Below are 12,407 nucleotides of genomic sequence, written 5' to 3' on the forward strand. Positions count from 1 at the left end.
GAGTAAACGTAACATAAAAACAAATTGTTTAACTTAATCTGTTATTAAAGTAATCAAATAAATTATCATACATTTTTTACAGAATTGTTAAATTTGGATTACAGATCCATATTGTATATACATTAATAATGGGGCTGAATTGGGTGGGCTTAGGGGGAGTGAAGGGGGGACTTTTAAAAGGGATTACAATGATAACTTTTAATGAAAAAATAAACATCTAGATGGTTTCCCATACAAATAATACCAAATATTTAACATCAGCAGTTCACCATTAAAACCACAAAAAATTAGTTTTGATGTAGCATTTTGGGCCTTATTTCAGTAGTATTTAATGACATTCTCTTGATTCCCATCCTGCGAACATCCCACCATAAAAAACCCAATTAGAGAACATAACAGTTTCCATCAGACTAATACATTACCGAATCCCTATTACAACTATTAAATCCATCAGAATTTCTGTAATTGTTTCAGTTGTGTCTATTAGCACGATGGGTTTTGAAATGTCAGCGCAAACTCATAGTCCCTGACATCATAAGACTCTGGGTACGTGAATGATTGGATGTTGAGTCTGCATGGGATGCGCTGTTGTCAGGGAGAAGTGCAAGTCACCTTCACGCGGTTGGCCGAGAAGCCCATAGGTGCGTTCGGCTTAATGCGGAGTTGCGCAGACAATCGGTATATGACATCAAAGTACCGCGAGACTGATTCGAATCCAGTGCTTTCGAATTGCCCTCGCGGTACTTTGATGAGATCTGCGTAGCGCAGCGGGAAGTAGAACACACCTCATATCCAAAGCAGATGATCACAGAACCACACCAACCACGAACGGCGGTTCCGAAACAAGCTCTATAACGTCTGGACGCTAAATTAACAGCCCACCGGGATACATAGGGCACACTTTGGTATTTATCGTGCTCACTGGCGTGAATGAGAATTTGCAGCGAAGATGACAAAGCCGAAGATGGGTTTATCGCGCCGGTGAAAGCGGGCGCTAAAGAGATTTAATGCGCCTACGAATCCGTTAACCCCGTCACCGGCGGGCGCAAAAAAGGATATCTCGGCGTTTCCTACCTCAGCTGCTGTGAAGTTTCCCTGGACGGTTTATCCCAGCCATGGCTTTGGTGACTCTGCAGCGCTCACCGACACCTAGCGCCGCATCATCGGCCAGCACCAACGCGGGAGAGGTAAGTGGAGGCTGACCGGAGGAAATGCCGGTGTTAAAAAGCACTAAAAGAGCCAATGTTGGCCGGGCCTGTTGCTCGCCTTTTCAGTTATGCTTAAATGTCACAGTTTGGTCAATTACACGCGCCTTTCAACCTGATGTGTGGAATAAAGCACGATGAAGTTTTGACAAGCGCAAGGATGTTTGCAGGCAGTGCGCGTGATGACCAAACAAACCATAGCGTCTTCTTGTATTTACTTCTTGAATTCAAATCTGTAACAAACAATTTTATATAAAAAAAAACACACACAAATAATATATTGTACCAGAATGTAATAATGGTTAAACAAATTTGTCAAATGACCATTTGCACTGCATTTGCGTATATGGTCAAATGTTCGCAATGATTGTTTTGCTTTTTTAAAAGTTCATTCTACCTTGCATTAATGATTTTAATGTGGGTGTAGTAGGCCTATTTATCAGTTGTTGTAGATAAAATAACATGAACTGTAAAAACGGCATGCTCTGTAATGTACGAAGTAGTAGGTCGTGAAATAACACATCATATATCACAAATACGTTTTACAGCAGTTTCTCTGTATGGTTCAATATTTGATACTTTTGACCAATTGAGCATTGACAACACTCCCATTACACTGCAATGATGTCATAGAGTAGATACTCTGCCTGGTGACCAATCATGGGCCCCAGAATATTGTCATACCCCCCCCCCCAGATTTGTTGTTCATGATTGTTATAAAGACAGCCCACTAAAAAGCTAGACTACCATTGTATTATCTCACAATAATTCCCATCTTATTAAATTTTTAGTGCATCCTAAATCCACCAAAGGTGTTTTTGTTTAACTCAGGAGGAAAAACCTTATGCATACAACTTAAAGTTTTGAACACAGGATCTGATCTTGCATTATTGGAATTGTGTGATTGTAAACCAGTGTGAGACATACAAAACTTGCACAGATATAAATTTCATATAATTCAAGGCTTTTAAACTAAGCACCTTTTTAATTCCATGATATCTTTTATTTGTCAGGATTTGGGGAGTGAGGATGATCGAAAGGCGAACAGGTCAGTGATACATTCATTTGGTTTATTTAATCAATTCATCCATTCATATATACAAATTTTTATTTTGCATATTCATAACTGTGTGTATGACTTCTTTCAGCTTGAGTGAAAGCTTCTTCATGGTTAAAGGGGCAGCTCTGTTTTTACAGCAGGGTAGCAGTACACAAGGGCCCATAACACCAACCCATCACAAAAATGCTGGTAGGTCACCATAGCACTTATGTGTAATGAATTCCTATTTGTGAATTTCATGCTGCAATGCCATTGTTCATAAGACATTGTTGTATTACATACACTGTAAAAAATTAGCTGTAATTATGCAGCTGGTTGCCAGTAACTTACTGTAGAAGATAAGGACTGAAAATGTTTAATGTTCATTTAACTTTGAACAAACTGTTGCCAATAACATAAATGTGAAATCTACAGTTAGTTACTGGCAGCTAGTTCCCAGTAATACCCAGTAATACTGTAATTTCTACAGAATTTTTTTACAGTGTATCATAAGATTTCTTGTGTGTTAAAGGTGATCTACCACAACACCTACAAGTAATGATAAACACCCTTCGTTCTGAGGACAGAATTAAATTGGTAGGTGACACGGTTTGGTAAATTTGGCTGACAGAGCAGTTCAGTATAGGTAAGTCTATTGCTTTTATTGCACATCTATTAATGGACCGTCTCCAACAACAGGTTGTTAGGTTAGAAAGTAGCTGGACAGACCATGTGCGGTACATGGTGGTTGTCTATACAAATGGGCGCCAGGACACAGAAGAGAACATATTGCTCGGGATGGATTTCACAGATAAGGACAGGTAGAAACACGGTGGAATGGTAAAACTGTGTTTACGCGTTCTTTTTAGTATGCTGTATTCTTCATGACCCCCTTACTGATTGACACGTATGTTTGTTGTAGTAAAAGTTGCTCTATTGGGATGACTCTTCCAATCTGGAGTGATACAAAGATCCACTTGGACGGAGATGGGTAAATATACTGGTTTACTTTCTGTAAGGTAGAAGTTTCTTGAGTGTCCTCAGGGTGACCCAGAAAAATATTTTAGTAGAATTTATAAAGAATGTTAGTAACAAATGATTTTATAAACAATTTTACACAGTTTTTGATATCCCTGGGGGTTTCTCCTTTAGTATGACACTGAATTGAATTTTTTTTTTGCACCTGTGTCTAAGACTCCTCTGTGCATATGGATTTAGATTTGAAATCCATACGTCACTATTACCCCCAAGTTGCAGGTTTGCTGGAAGTCTGATATATTTTTTATCTTGTCTCTTTGCAAAGTCTGCATTGCAACACAAAACAATCAATGCTGAAATGTACTGCTAACGCTGTTAAGGTCATCTTTACAAATTAACAAAGGCACTTTTTTGTGTCTGTTATAGTAATATTCTTCTGCTGTTCTTTTTTTTCTAACTTTGACTAAACAGGCCAAATTTGTGACCTAGTCTATTGAAATCGTTGTGGAAAATTACATTAAAAGTATAATACTTTATTATACTGAGTGAAATTACTTTAGCCTGAATTTCACAGACAGGGTCACATTATATATATAAAAAAAATTATATAAGTATAAATGCAAAGTGTCCATCAAGTTTAAATAAGCTGTTTTTGCATCTTTGTTTTAATTAAACGTTTTAATTTTTATTTATTTTTGATTATTATTGAAAGTTACAGTGTTTTACAAAATATTGCACCTGATTTCTCAGGATGTGACCCTTTAAATACTGCCAAACACCTGCTTTTGTTATACTGGATAAACAATAAGGCCTGGGACACACTGGACAATTTGTACAAACGATTTTAAATCCATGGGAGACCATGCAGACATAGACATAGGGACAGTTCTCATAGGGATGATCCTGAGAACGTACAAACTGGATGAGTCGAACAGACAAATGCAAAACCACACGCATGATGACTGTAGTAACGCTTTCAAACTCACAGAAACGTGAGATCAAACGTGACTTGCGAAAAACAAATGTTCTGGTAGTTCTTGCATAACACATTATTAAAGCACTTGCCATAGTTGTACAGGTCGATATTCTTTCTCAATACTCCTCTTTCATGTCATGTTTGTGGGTGTCTTGTTTCAGCTATAAAAGCTTGCAACATCAGGTCGAAGCTAGCATTGGATGTTGTCCCATTGGCTATTGCAGCTGTCATGTCAGAGGCAGCAAGATCAAAATAAGCGCAATGACACCACAAACCAGAAGCTTTTTTGGACAAAAAATCAGCTGTGTTAAAACACTAATCGGGTCACAGAGGGTGCAAATCGGTCTTTAAATCTTCACGTGTGTGGCCAGCCTAATACAAACACACATGCCTAATATACCATATAGTTGACATGCTCACTTTGAAAGGTTAAAGGGAAATAGTAAAAGTGCCATCTTAAAATGTCCATCTTACCTTCCTAGCCAGTGGATTTGTTTTCTGTATTCCTGTTTATGTTTGTAATGTGTCCTTAATGGTATCTGTACAGACATGACCTCTACAGGTTTAGCATGAAATAACATGTTTATGGTCATTGTGCATGTGACCTGGCTGTTGGCAAATTTAAAAGTCACACTGTGAAGGGAGAATTTTCCACCTGTTTGTGGTGTAAAATTGTTCCATTGACCACCCCAGGAAAGCATCATTGTCCTGAGAATGCATTTCTGCATAAACAGTTATCCAATAATTGACATGCCGTAACTGTTCTCTCTTTTCTCTTCAGCGGTTTCAGTGTGAGCACTGCAGGAAGACTGCATGTGTTTAAACCTGTGTCAGTTCAGGCCATGTGGTACGTCAATTTAGTTCATGTTGTATATATATATATGAAAGAAAATATTGTCTTTGAGATTTCAAATCCTTAACCATTTCATGTCTTCTCATAATAATGCACTTAAGTGTTTAATGGTTAAATGACAACTTTGTAAAGTGAGTGATATGTTTATTGATGCTGTATATTTGGGATCAAAACCTCTGGTTGTACGGCAGGTCTGCCCTTCAGGTTTTGCACAAAGCATGTGAGGTGTCTCGCAGAAACAACTATTTCCCAGGGGGAATGGCTCTTACTTGGGTAGGCTATTACGAAAGCTGCATCTCCTCAGAGCAGAGCTGCATCAATGAGTGGAACGCTATGACCGATCTTGAGACCACACGGCCTGACTCACCAGTTATGTTTTCTGATCAGTAAGTTATATATTAGTGATTAAATCAATCAAAAAGATTATATGACCCATCCAATTCCATATTTTCTCATGCAACAGACTTGAACCCTTTTTACAGTATGTTTAATTTTTATTCATAGGCCAAATGAGGGAGAGATAACAGAGTGTATGATCAAAACCAAACTCCGAAACATAATGATGTTTCAGGACCTGGAAAATATTACTTCCAAAGAGGTATACATGATGTATTATATAAAGAGCTCAGATGCAAAACCCACTAAATGCCACCTCCGTCTAAAAAAAGATTGCTCTCAGCACATATTTTACGTTCATCAAATCCACTTAATCCCAACCTCAGGCCATTTAGAAATACCGCTTTGTTGGCATAATCTGTTAAACGCCCCGGCAGTTTTTCAGCAAAGTCCTCTAAGCGCACAGATGAACAACAGCACACGTATGTCAGATTTCCACTTTGAGCTGCAAGAGTTTTTACCTGGTTTATTTACCAAATATATTATGATACTGACCAGTTTTTGAACCTTCTGCCATTATTCAGAAAAAATCGAGTTACTGGAGCTTGCATGCACTTTTTTGCTGCGAGAAATTGAAATGACTCAAGTGACATTTGTAAAAATATTTCATATTTTAATCACTGACTAGTAACCTTTTAGTTGCCATTACAAGGAGCCTGATCAAAAATGCACAAGAAAACATGATTCATTGAGCTCTTCGTATAATCAGGTTTTTATGCACTTGTTTACATGACTGCATCATTGGGTGGCAATGGCGTCAGCTATGAAATGAGCATTAAACCTAATCAGATCTTCGTCCTTTCATTTCTGTAGATCCGAAATGAGCTGGAACAACATATGAGCTGCAACCTCAGGGAGTATAAAGAGTTTATTGACAATGAGATGCTTCTTATCCTGGGCCAGATGGACAAGGCTACACTCATATTTGACCATCTGTACCTGGTAAAGCTTCCTCCTCCAAGCTTTCTCTGCCATCACTTGGCATGTTCGCTATTTTCATAGAAATCAGTTTTGTTAAACCTTTGTTTAATATGTTTGCTTAAAGACAGAGCAAATACTGCAAGAAAGTGTTAAAGAAATATAGGCTGATCCCTTTAATAATAGATGTTGGGGATAAACAGGATTTACTGATGCATGATGGCTATCCTTTCTGGATCAATCTACAAATGTCTCTTTACAACGAAAAACATTGCTATTGACAGGAGCTTTAAGGCTGTAGAGCTAATAAAGCTATGGTTGTTGTACATCTCATTCATGTCAGGGTTCAGAATGGAACGCATCCAACTTGGAGGAACTCCAAGACTCCGGGTCAGTGTTAAGATGTATAGCTACTAAATGTACATTTGACTTGCGATTATATTTGCATTTAACATCAATCAGCACCGCAGTCTAACATCAGTTTAATTTTATGCAGGGTTGGCTATATTCTTAATGTCACAAGAGAGATTGACAACTTTTTCCCGGGTACCTTTTGTTATTGTAACGTTCGTGTTTATGACGATGAGACCACAGATCTGCTGGCACACTGGAACGAAACCTACAACTTTATAGTTAAAGCCAAGTGAGTTTATTATTCATGTATAGAAAGAAACATTTTTATTTCTTATTTTTGGCTACCCTTATTAATAAAACATATAAAACATGTATTGAACCTATGATGTTTTTACAAAGACACTTATAACTTAGTTGTCCTTTTATGTATTTTTTGTAGGAAAAACAACTCTAAATGCCTTGTACATTGCAAGATGGGAGTGAGTCGCTCAGCATCCACTGTTATTGCTTATGCCATGAAGGAGTATGGGTGGTCGCTTGAGAAGGCGTACAATTTTGTCAAACAGAAGAGGAGTATAGCACAACCCAATCCAGCTTTTATGAAACAACTGGCTGAATACGAGGGGATTTTAGATGCGAGGTGGGAAAAGCCAAGATAAACGGGCCCCTTTTTTATTTGAGACATTATTAGATGATATTTATTTATTTAGCAGATCGAACTTACTTTTTGATACCTGCATTTAAAATATGAAAATGCTTAGTCCTGGGCTGATCTAGCTAGTGAACCTGGTTAACAAGCACAATTTGATGAGTTTTCTTTGATCGTGTGAAATATCTACCACTTTTGTTTCCTGTCATTGCAGCAATCAGAGACACAACAAACTCTGGCAACCGGACGATGATGAGTATTCATTGGAGGGCCTCCAGGCTTCAGCTGCCAGCGGTGACCAGATTCCTCAATTTTCGTCACTGCGCCCTGATCAGGCGGACACTGGTTGGTGTCACGGGGGAGCAAGTGCTTCCCCCTGCTGTGGAGACGACCCGACAGACCACCTCAACTACAACTACTACTTCCGCCGACTTTCAGACACCGCTCTAGACAGCGAACCCTCCACGCCAGTCCGAGGTCCTCCTCTTTTAGGCATGGAGCGGGTCTTTATTGAGATTGAGGACGTCGAGAGGGACGCACTGTTGGATGATGAAGGTTTCCCCATGGCTCACTTGGCCCTTCCCGGGGAGGGCACAGCGGCCCAGACCTGTAGCCGCCTGGAGCCTCTGGAGGACATGCGTTTGCGGCTGGAGTTTAGCACAGTGGAAGAGGAAGATGAGGAGGAAGCACAAAAGGAGGAAGCAGAGATGGCAGCCTTGGCCCGTGGTGAGGAGACGCCGAAGGAAGATGACGGCCTGGCTAACTTGAACCGCTTTAACAACGAGAACGCCAACAACAGCAACAGGCTGGCTGGGAAGCGCAGCTGCCCTTCTGGCTTTGACGTGAGTATGACGTCTTAGCTGTAGTGGCAGCTCTCCTGGCTTGTATGCAAGCTTATAGCTCAAAGAGCTCTTTTCTGTGAAACCATCCTAAACGCTTTTCTTTCTCTAAAGCATCCCGTACTCTTACACCTTTAAAAAGAACCTAACCATGCATTCTCCCTGCCTGTGTGTATTCATCGGTTTAGGACAATGCTAGCATTGGAAACCCCTTCAAAGTGAAGCCCTCATATCAGTCGTGCCGAGACTGCCTGCGCCTGCCCAGCGGCCGCCGCTGTGAACGTCGCACCCATCGCCTTAACCTGCCACGTCACGCTGGCCTGCCCAGTCTCTCCCCTGGAGGAAAGAAATTCGCTACCACCTCCATCAATAAGGTGCCTGCCCCTCGGCATCATGTGTGCAGCAGGCACTGCCAGTGCACTCGTTGCTTCAGTCGATCCAGCGCTTCTGCAGCGGTAAGCTCAGAAACTTACCGTAAGCGACTGCCTTTGCCTATGAGCAGCGAAGACCTTCCTCAGGATTTGCATTATTCCTTGGAGACTGAGGACATAATTCAAAGGCACAAAATGGAGGGGGAAAAGACAGGGACCAAGAGCTCCAAAAGCCCGACTGCAGATCTTAATCTTCTGAGCCTCAGTCTGGATGCCGAGAGCCCTATGGTGGAGCTCAGCCAAGGGGACTACTTGGAGACATCGATCCCTCCACAGACATCCACACTGGTGCACCATAGACTGGAGCAATTTCCTGATCCTCAGTCAGAACTGATGGACTTAAGTGCTGCCGAGGACACTGCTACAGAGGACACTGCTACAGAGGACATGGAAGTGGAAGAGGGGATTGTCCCCGACGTGTTTTCTGGATCCAGTGAACAACAGCTTAATTTTACACCTGGCTCCTCTCTGACGCGCAGCTCCAGCAGCGACAGTCTGCAGAGCACAGGGAGAGGACAACCTGGCTTGGTGCGTCAGCGAACCCAAGAGATCGAGACCCGCGTGCGCCTCGCCGGTCTAACCGTGCACTCCCAACTCAAACGGTCCAATTCACTGGCTAAGCTTGGGGACTTGGCCATCTCCACAGAGGACCTTTCACGTTCAGCCACAGTCTCCATTGACAACCAGCCAGACCCTGCTCTTTGCGCGCAATCCTCTTGCTCTCCCAAGCTCTCCTTAACTCCAACTGTACTTCAGAGCCTAAAAAGCTGACTTCTCAAAGATGTCAGAACTGCTTTCTAAGTGAATGCTGTCGCTCCGTGACACATGGGCATAGCCTTAAAGCCATCGAAAGCTACAGTGGAGGCAAATGCTGCAAGACAACTCATGAGAACAATCAGGCCAGGGTTGGACCTTCTTCCAGATGCCCTTTACATAACTGCACTGCATTTCTCATGTGTCTGTCTGTGCTTTGACTAAGATGTATATTAAAGAAGCATGATCAGGCTTGGAACTTTATTAACGGCTTTGTTAATAATGCTGTGCTTTGTCTTGCTTAAGCGAGGGAAGGTTTTAATACGCAAATTACCCATCAATTGGTGATGTTGTCCAGACGTAACAAAACTTTATTTTCCTAAAACCTCTACGTTTGCGTAGGGCTGATTGTTCAGATATATGTTTGATCTTCATAATTTATATCTTAGCGATGTGTAATCCAAACTAATCGATTACCAACCACACGAATAACTTTCAAGCTGATTCAAATAAGGGTTAGGTACCATAAAGTGCCCATAAGACAGTGGTTCTCATCCTCTTTTCACTTCAAGGCCCCCCTATTGTCCACAACATTATTTAAAGGGCCCCCACTTTATAAGTTTCTACCAAAATGAAATATACTAAATATGTTACCAATATAACCAAACAATAAGAAATATCTTTATTATTTGTTGTTTTGACTTATTATAATGCTTGTTTTCCCCTTGGAAATCTGTTGAGGTACCCCAGCCCCCTGGTTGAGAAACACTGCCATATGGGAATAGAGCCATGTTTGCACAGTTAATTTGGATTAATAAAACATTAGCCAGGTATTAAGGCATACAATGTTTTTAAAATCCTTATCTGACCACTTATTCTATGTTTTTCAGCAATGATCTTAATGAAATAATTTTTGTAATTTCTTAAGGATCAGAAATTCCAAAACTGTGTTTGCTGGTAAGGCAGAATAGGATGGTAGAATAGGATTTATGATTTTGTTTGAGCCATAACTAAAGTTATAATAGGGAAATATTAAAACAAAAGAAAATCCTGTCATTTACTCATCCTTGTTTCTAACTGTTCTGCTGAACACAAAGGAAGATATTTTTAAGAAGCCGATCTCGGGCACCATTGACTTCCATAGAATGAAACATTGAATACTATGGAAGTGAATGATGTCCTAGATTTGTTTGGTTGTAATGTTAACATTTTTAAAGATATATTTGTGTTTAGAAGAACAAAACATTTTATACGCGTTTGGAACAACTTAAGAGTGAGAAGAATTCCAATTTTACAGGTGACCTATCCTGACCTATTGGAAATCAATACAGGGTCTGCTATTAAAATGAAACAGGCATTTTTGTTTTGATGGCAACTTTCTAGTGGACATTAGATTTGCCCTCAACAGAAATATAGTTCAACATACGTTTAAAGTCTCCTACATTTTCATTCATTTGAAAATGTCATTTAAGTCTAAAAGCCATGGCTATTAATCTACCCAAAAAGTTACTTAAATCATTATATCTTGTCAGCAAATGCCGTTTTACAAAAGATAAAAGCATCAACAAAGCCACATACTGTATTTATTAGGTTCTTCCAGAGAAAAAAAATGCAAAATGAATGTGTTTGGATTTGTCTTAGAACTCTCTGTTTTACTTCTCATCTGGTGTTTATTAAAACAACTTGATTTAAAATGTGCTATTAGAGCATAGCACTTGTAATGTAACTTAGCTTAAGCTGTTTATTGTACAAATTGTAGTCTGTGATGTGCAAAAACGCTTTAGCAGCAACACATTACTACAATACAGTCATCTAGTTGACCAGAGGATGTTAAAGTATGTCATTAAAATCCTTTAAAAGGTTTTTTAAGTGTTTGCAAAGTTGCTATAAAAATAACCAGGCATTTCATAATGACATGTATTGTCAGTGTTTACAGGCCCAGGCAGTGAATTATTATAATACATTATAATATTGTGGGCATAGGGACTTACTTGAGCTTATGAAATTAATACCATACCATAAGGTGTAGTATTTATCTGCTGAAACAAACAAGTTTGATTAGTGCTCCGAGTATTTATTGATTGGATAATTTATTGTAATTTTTCATTTTTTTTTTATTATGTATGTATGTATGTATGTGTTTTTGGACTTTATGTTGTTTAACTAGTCTATTTTTTTAAGAATTATAATATGCAACGTGGCATGTGCAATAAGTATACATGAGAATGGTTTTTATTTTCTGAAAAGTGTGGAGAGGTAACTTTTAATTTTCATTCGAAATGAAAAAGGAGCACCTTGAGTGAAATCTGAGGGAAAGCTGTTTTTGTTTGCACCACATGGGCTCATTCACTTTTTTATTGTGCACTTTCATTAAATGACTTCGTTTAAAAGTGGAAAACCTATTTCAAATTGCTATTGCAAATTTTGTGCAACATATCTTCGGCCCAAGTCTTTTTTATTTTTCCATATTTTAAGGATCAAAAAATGATAGCCAAAAATATGGCCTCCCAAAGACTTTGCAGTTTCGCTTTTTGCCCATGGCTAGTCATACCTCCTCCCAGCTAATGCTGCTTATTTACCTAGATTTTTTTGTTCATACATGCAAGTGCCTTAACTGTTGCCATTTGCAATCAGTTGTCTAATGACTTTTTTGTAAAACTGTTCATTGTTTTTCAGTTTTTCTTCACCTGATTATGGTCTTGTCCTTAAAGAGCAAAGATTATTTTAAACATATGACTTAGTCTTTTCATGTTGATAATACATTTTATATTTTCATAGAGGAGACCAAAGTCATTCATTTATTGTCTTTTTTTACATGTTTAAACACATAAAAGCTGAAAATAACATCAACTGGAAGATTGTCATAGTCATCCCTAAACAGCTTGTAAAAGTACCCTTGAATATATTGCATCTATGTTTTGCATTTAATTTGAACCATTATAAGTTATGCTGCAATTTGTTTTTGTAATGTACTGTACAGTTAAGTATAGAAATAAATTGTTTATTGTCTGGATCA

At 39.2% G+C, this 12,407-nt stretch overlaps 1 protein-coding gene across 1 annotated transcript; it reads left to right on the forward strand.

Moving 5' to 3' along the window:
• The first annotated feature begins 812 nt into the window (after positions 1 to 812).
• On the forward strand, positions 813 to 12,407 carry ssh1b (slingshot protein phosphatase 1b). The gene is made up of 15 exons (XM_065250127.2): positions 813 to 1,187; positions 2,219 to 2,253; positions 2,354 to 2,454; positions 2,777 to 2,841; positions 2,944 to 3,065; positions 3,167 to 3,235; positions 4,980 to 5,045; positions 5,243 to 5,437; positions 5,556 to 5,649; positions 6,261 to 6,389; positions 6,709 to 6,755; positions 6,862 to 7,008; positions 7,159 to 7,359; positions 7,583 to 8,210; positions 8,396 to 12,407. Exons 1-15 carry the CDS (start codon positions 1,116 to 1,118, stop codon positions 9,407 to 9,409), a joined length of 2,985 nt encoding a protein of 994 aa, XP_065106199.1. The 5' UTR covers positions 813 to 1,115; the 3' UTR covers positions 9,410 to 12,407.

Source organism: Paramisgurnus dabryanus, chromosome 5 (assembly GCF_030506205.2).
Source record: "Paramisgurnus dabryanus chromosome 5, PD_genome_1.1, whole genome shotgun sequence".
Lineage (NCBI taxonomy): Eukaryota > Metazoa > Chordata > Actinopteri > Cypriniformes > Cobitidae > Paramisgurnus > Paramisgurnus dabryanus.

Bases quoted from the DNA above. Each gene is read 5' to 3' on its own strand.
- ssh1b (XM_065250127.2), top strand. From the start codon at position 1,116: ATGGCTTTGGTGACTCTGCAGCGCTCACCGACACCTAGCGCCGCATCA. The intron at 2,842-2,943 runs GTAGGTGACACG...CTCCAACAACAG, and splicing joins CTGAGGACAGAATTAAATTG to GTTGTTAGGTTAGAAAGTAG. The intron at 5,046-5,242 runs GTACGTCAATTT...GTTGTACGGCAG, and splicing joins GTGTCAGTTCAGGCCATGTG to GTCTGCCCTTCAGGTTTTGC.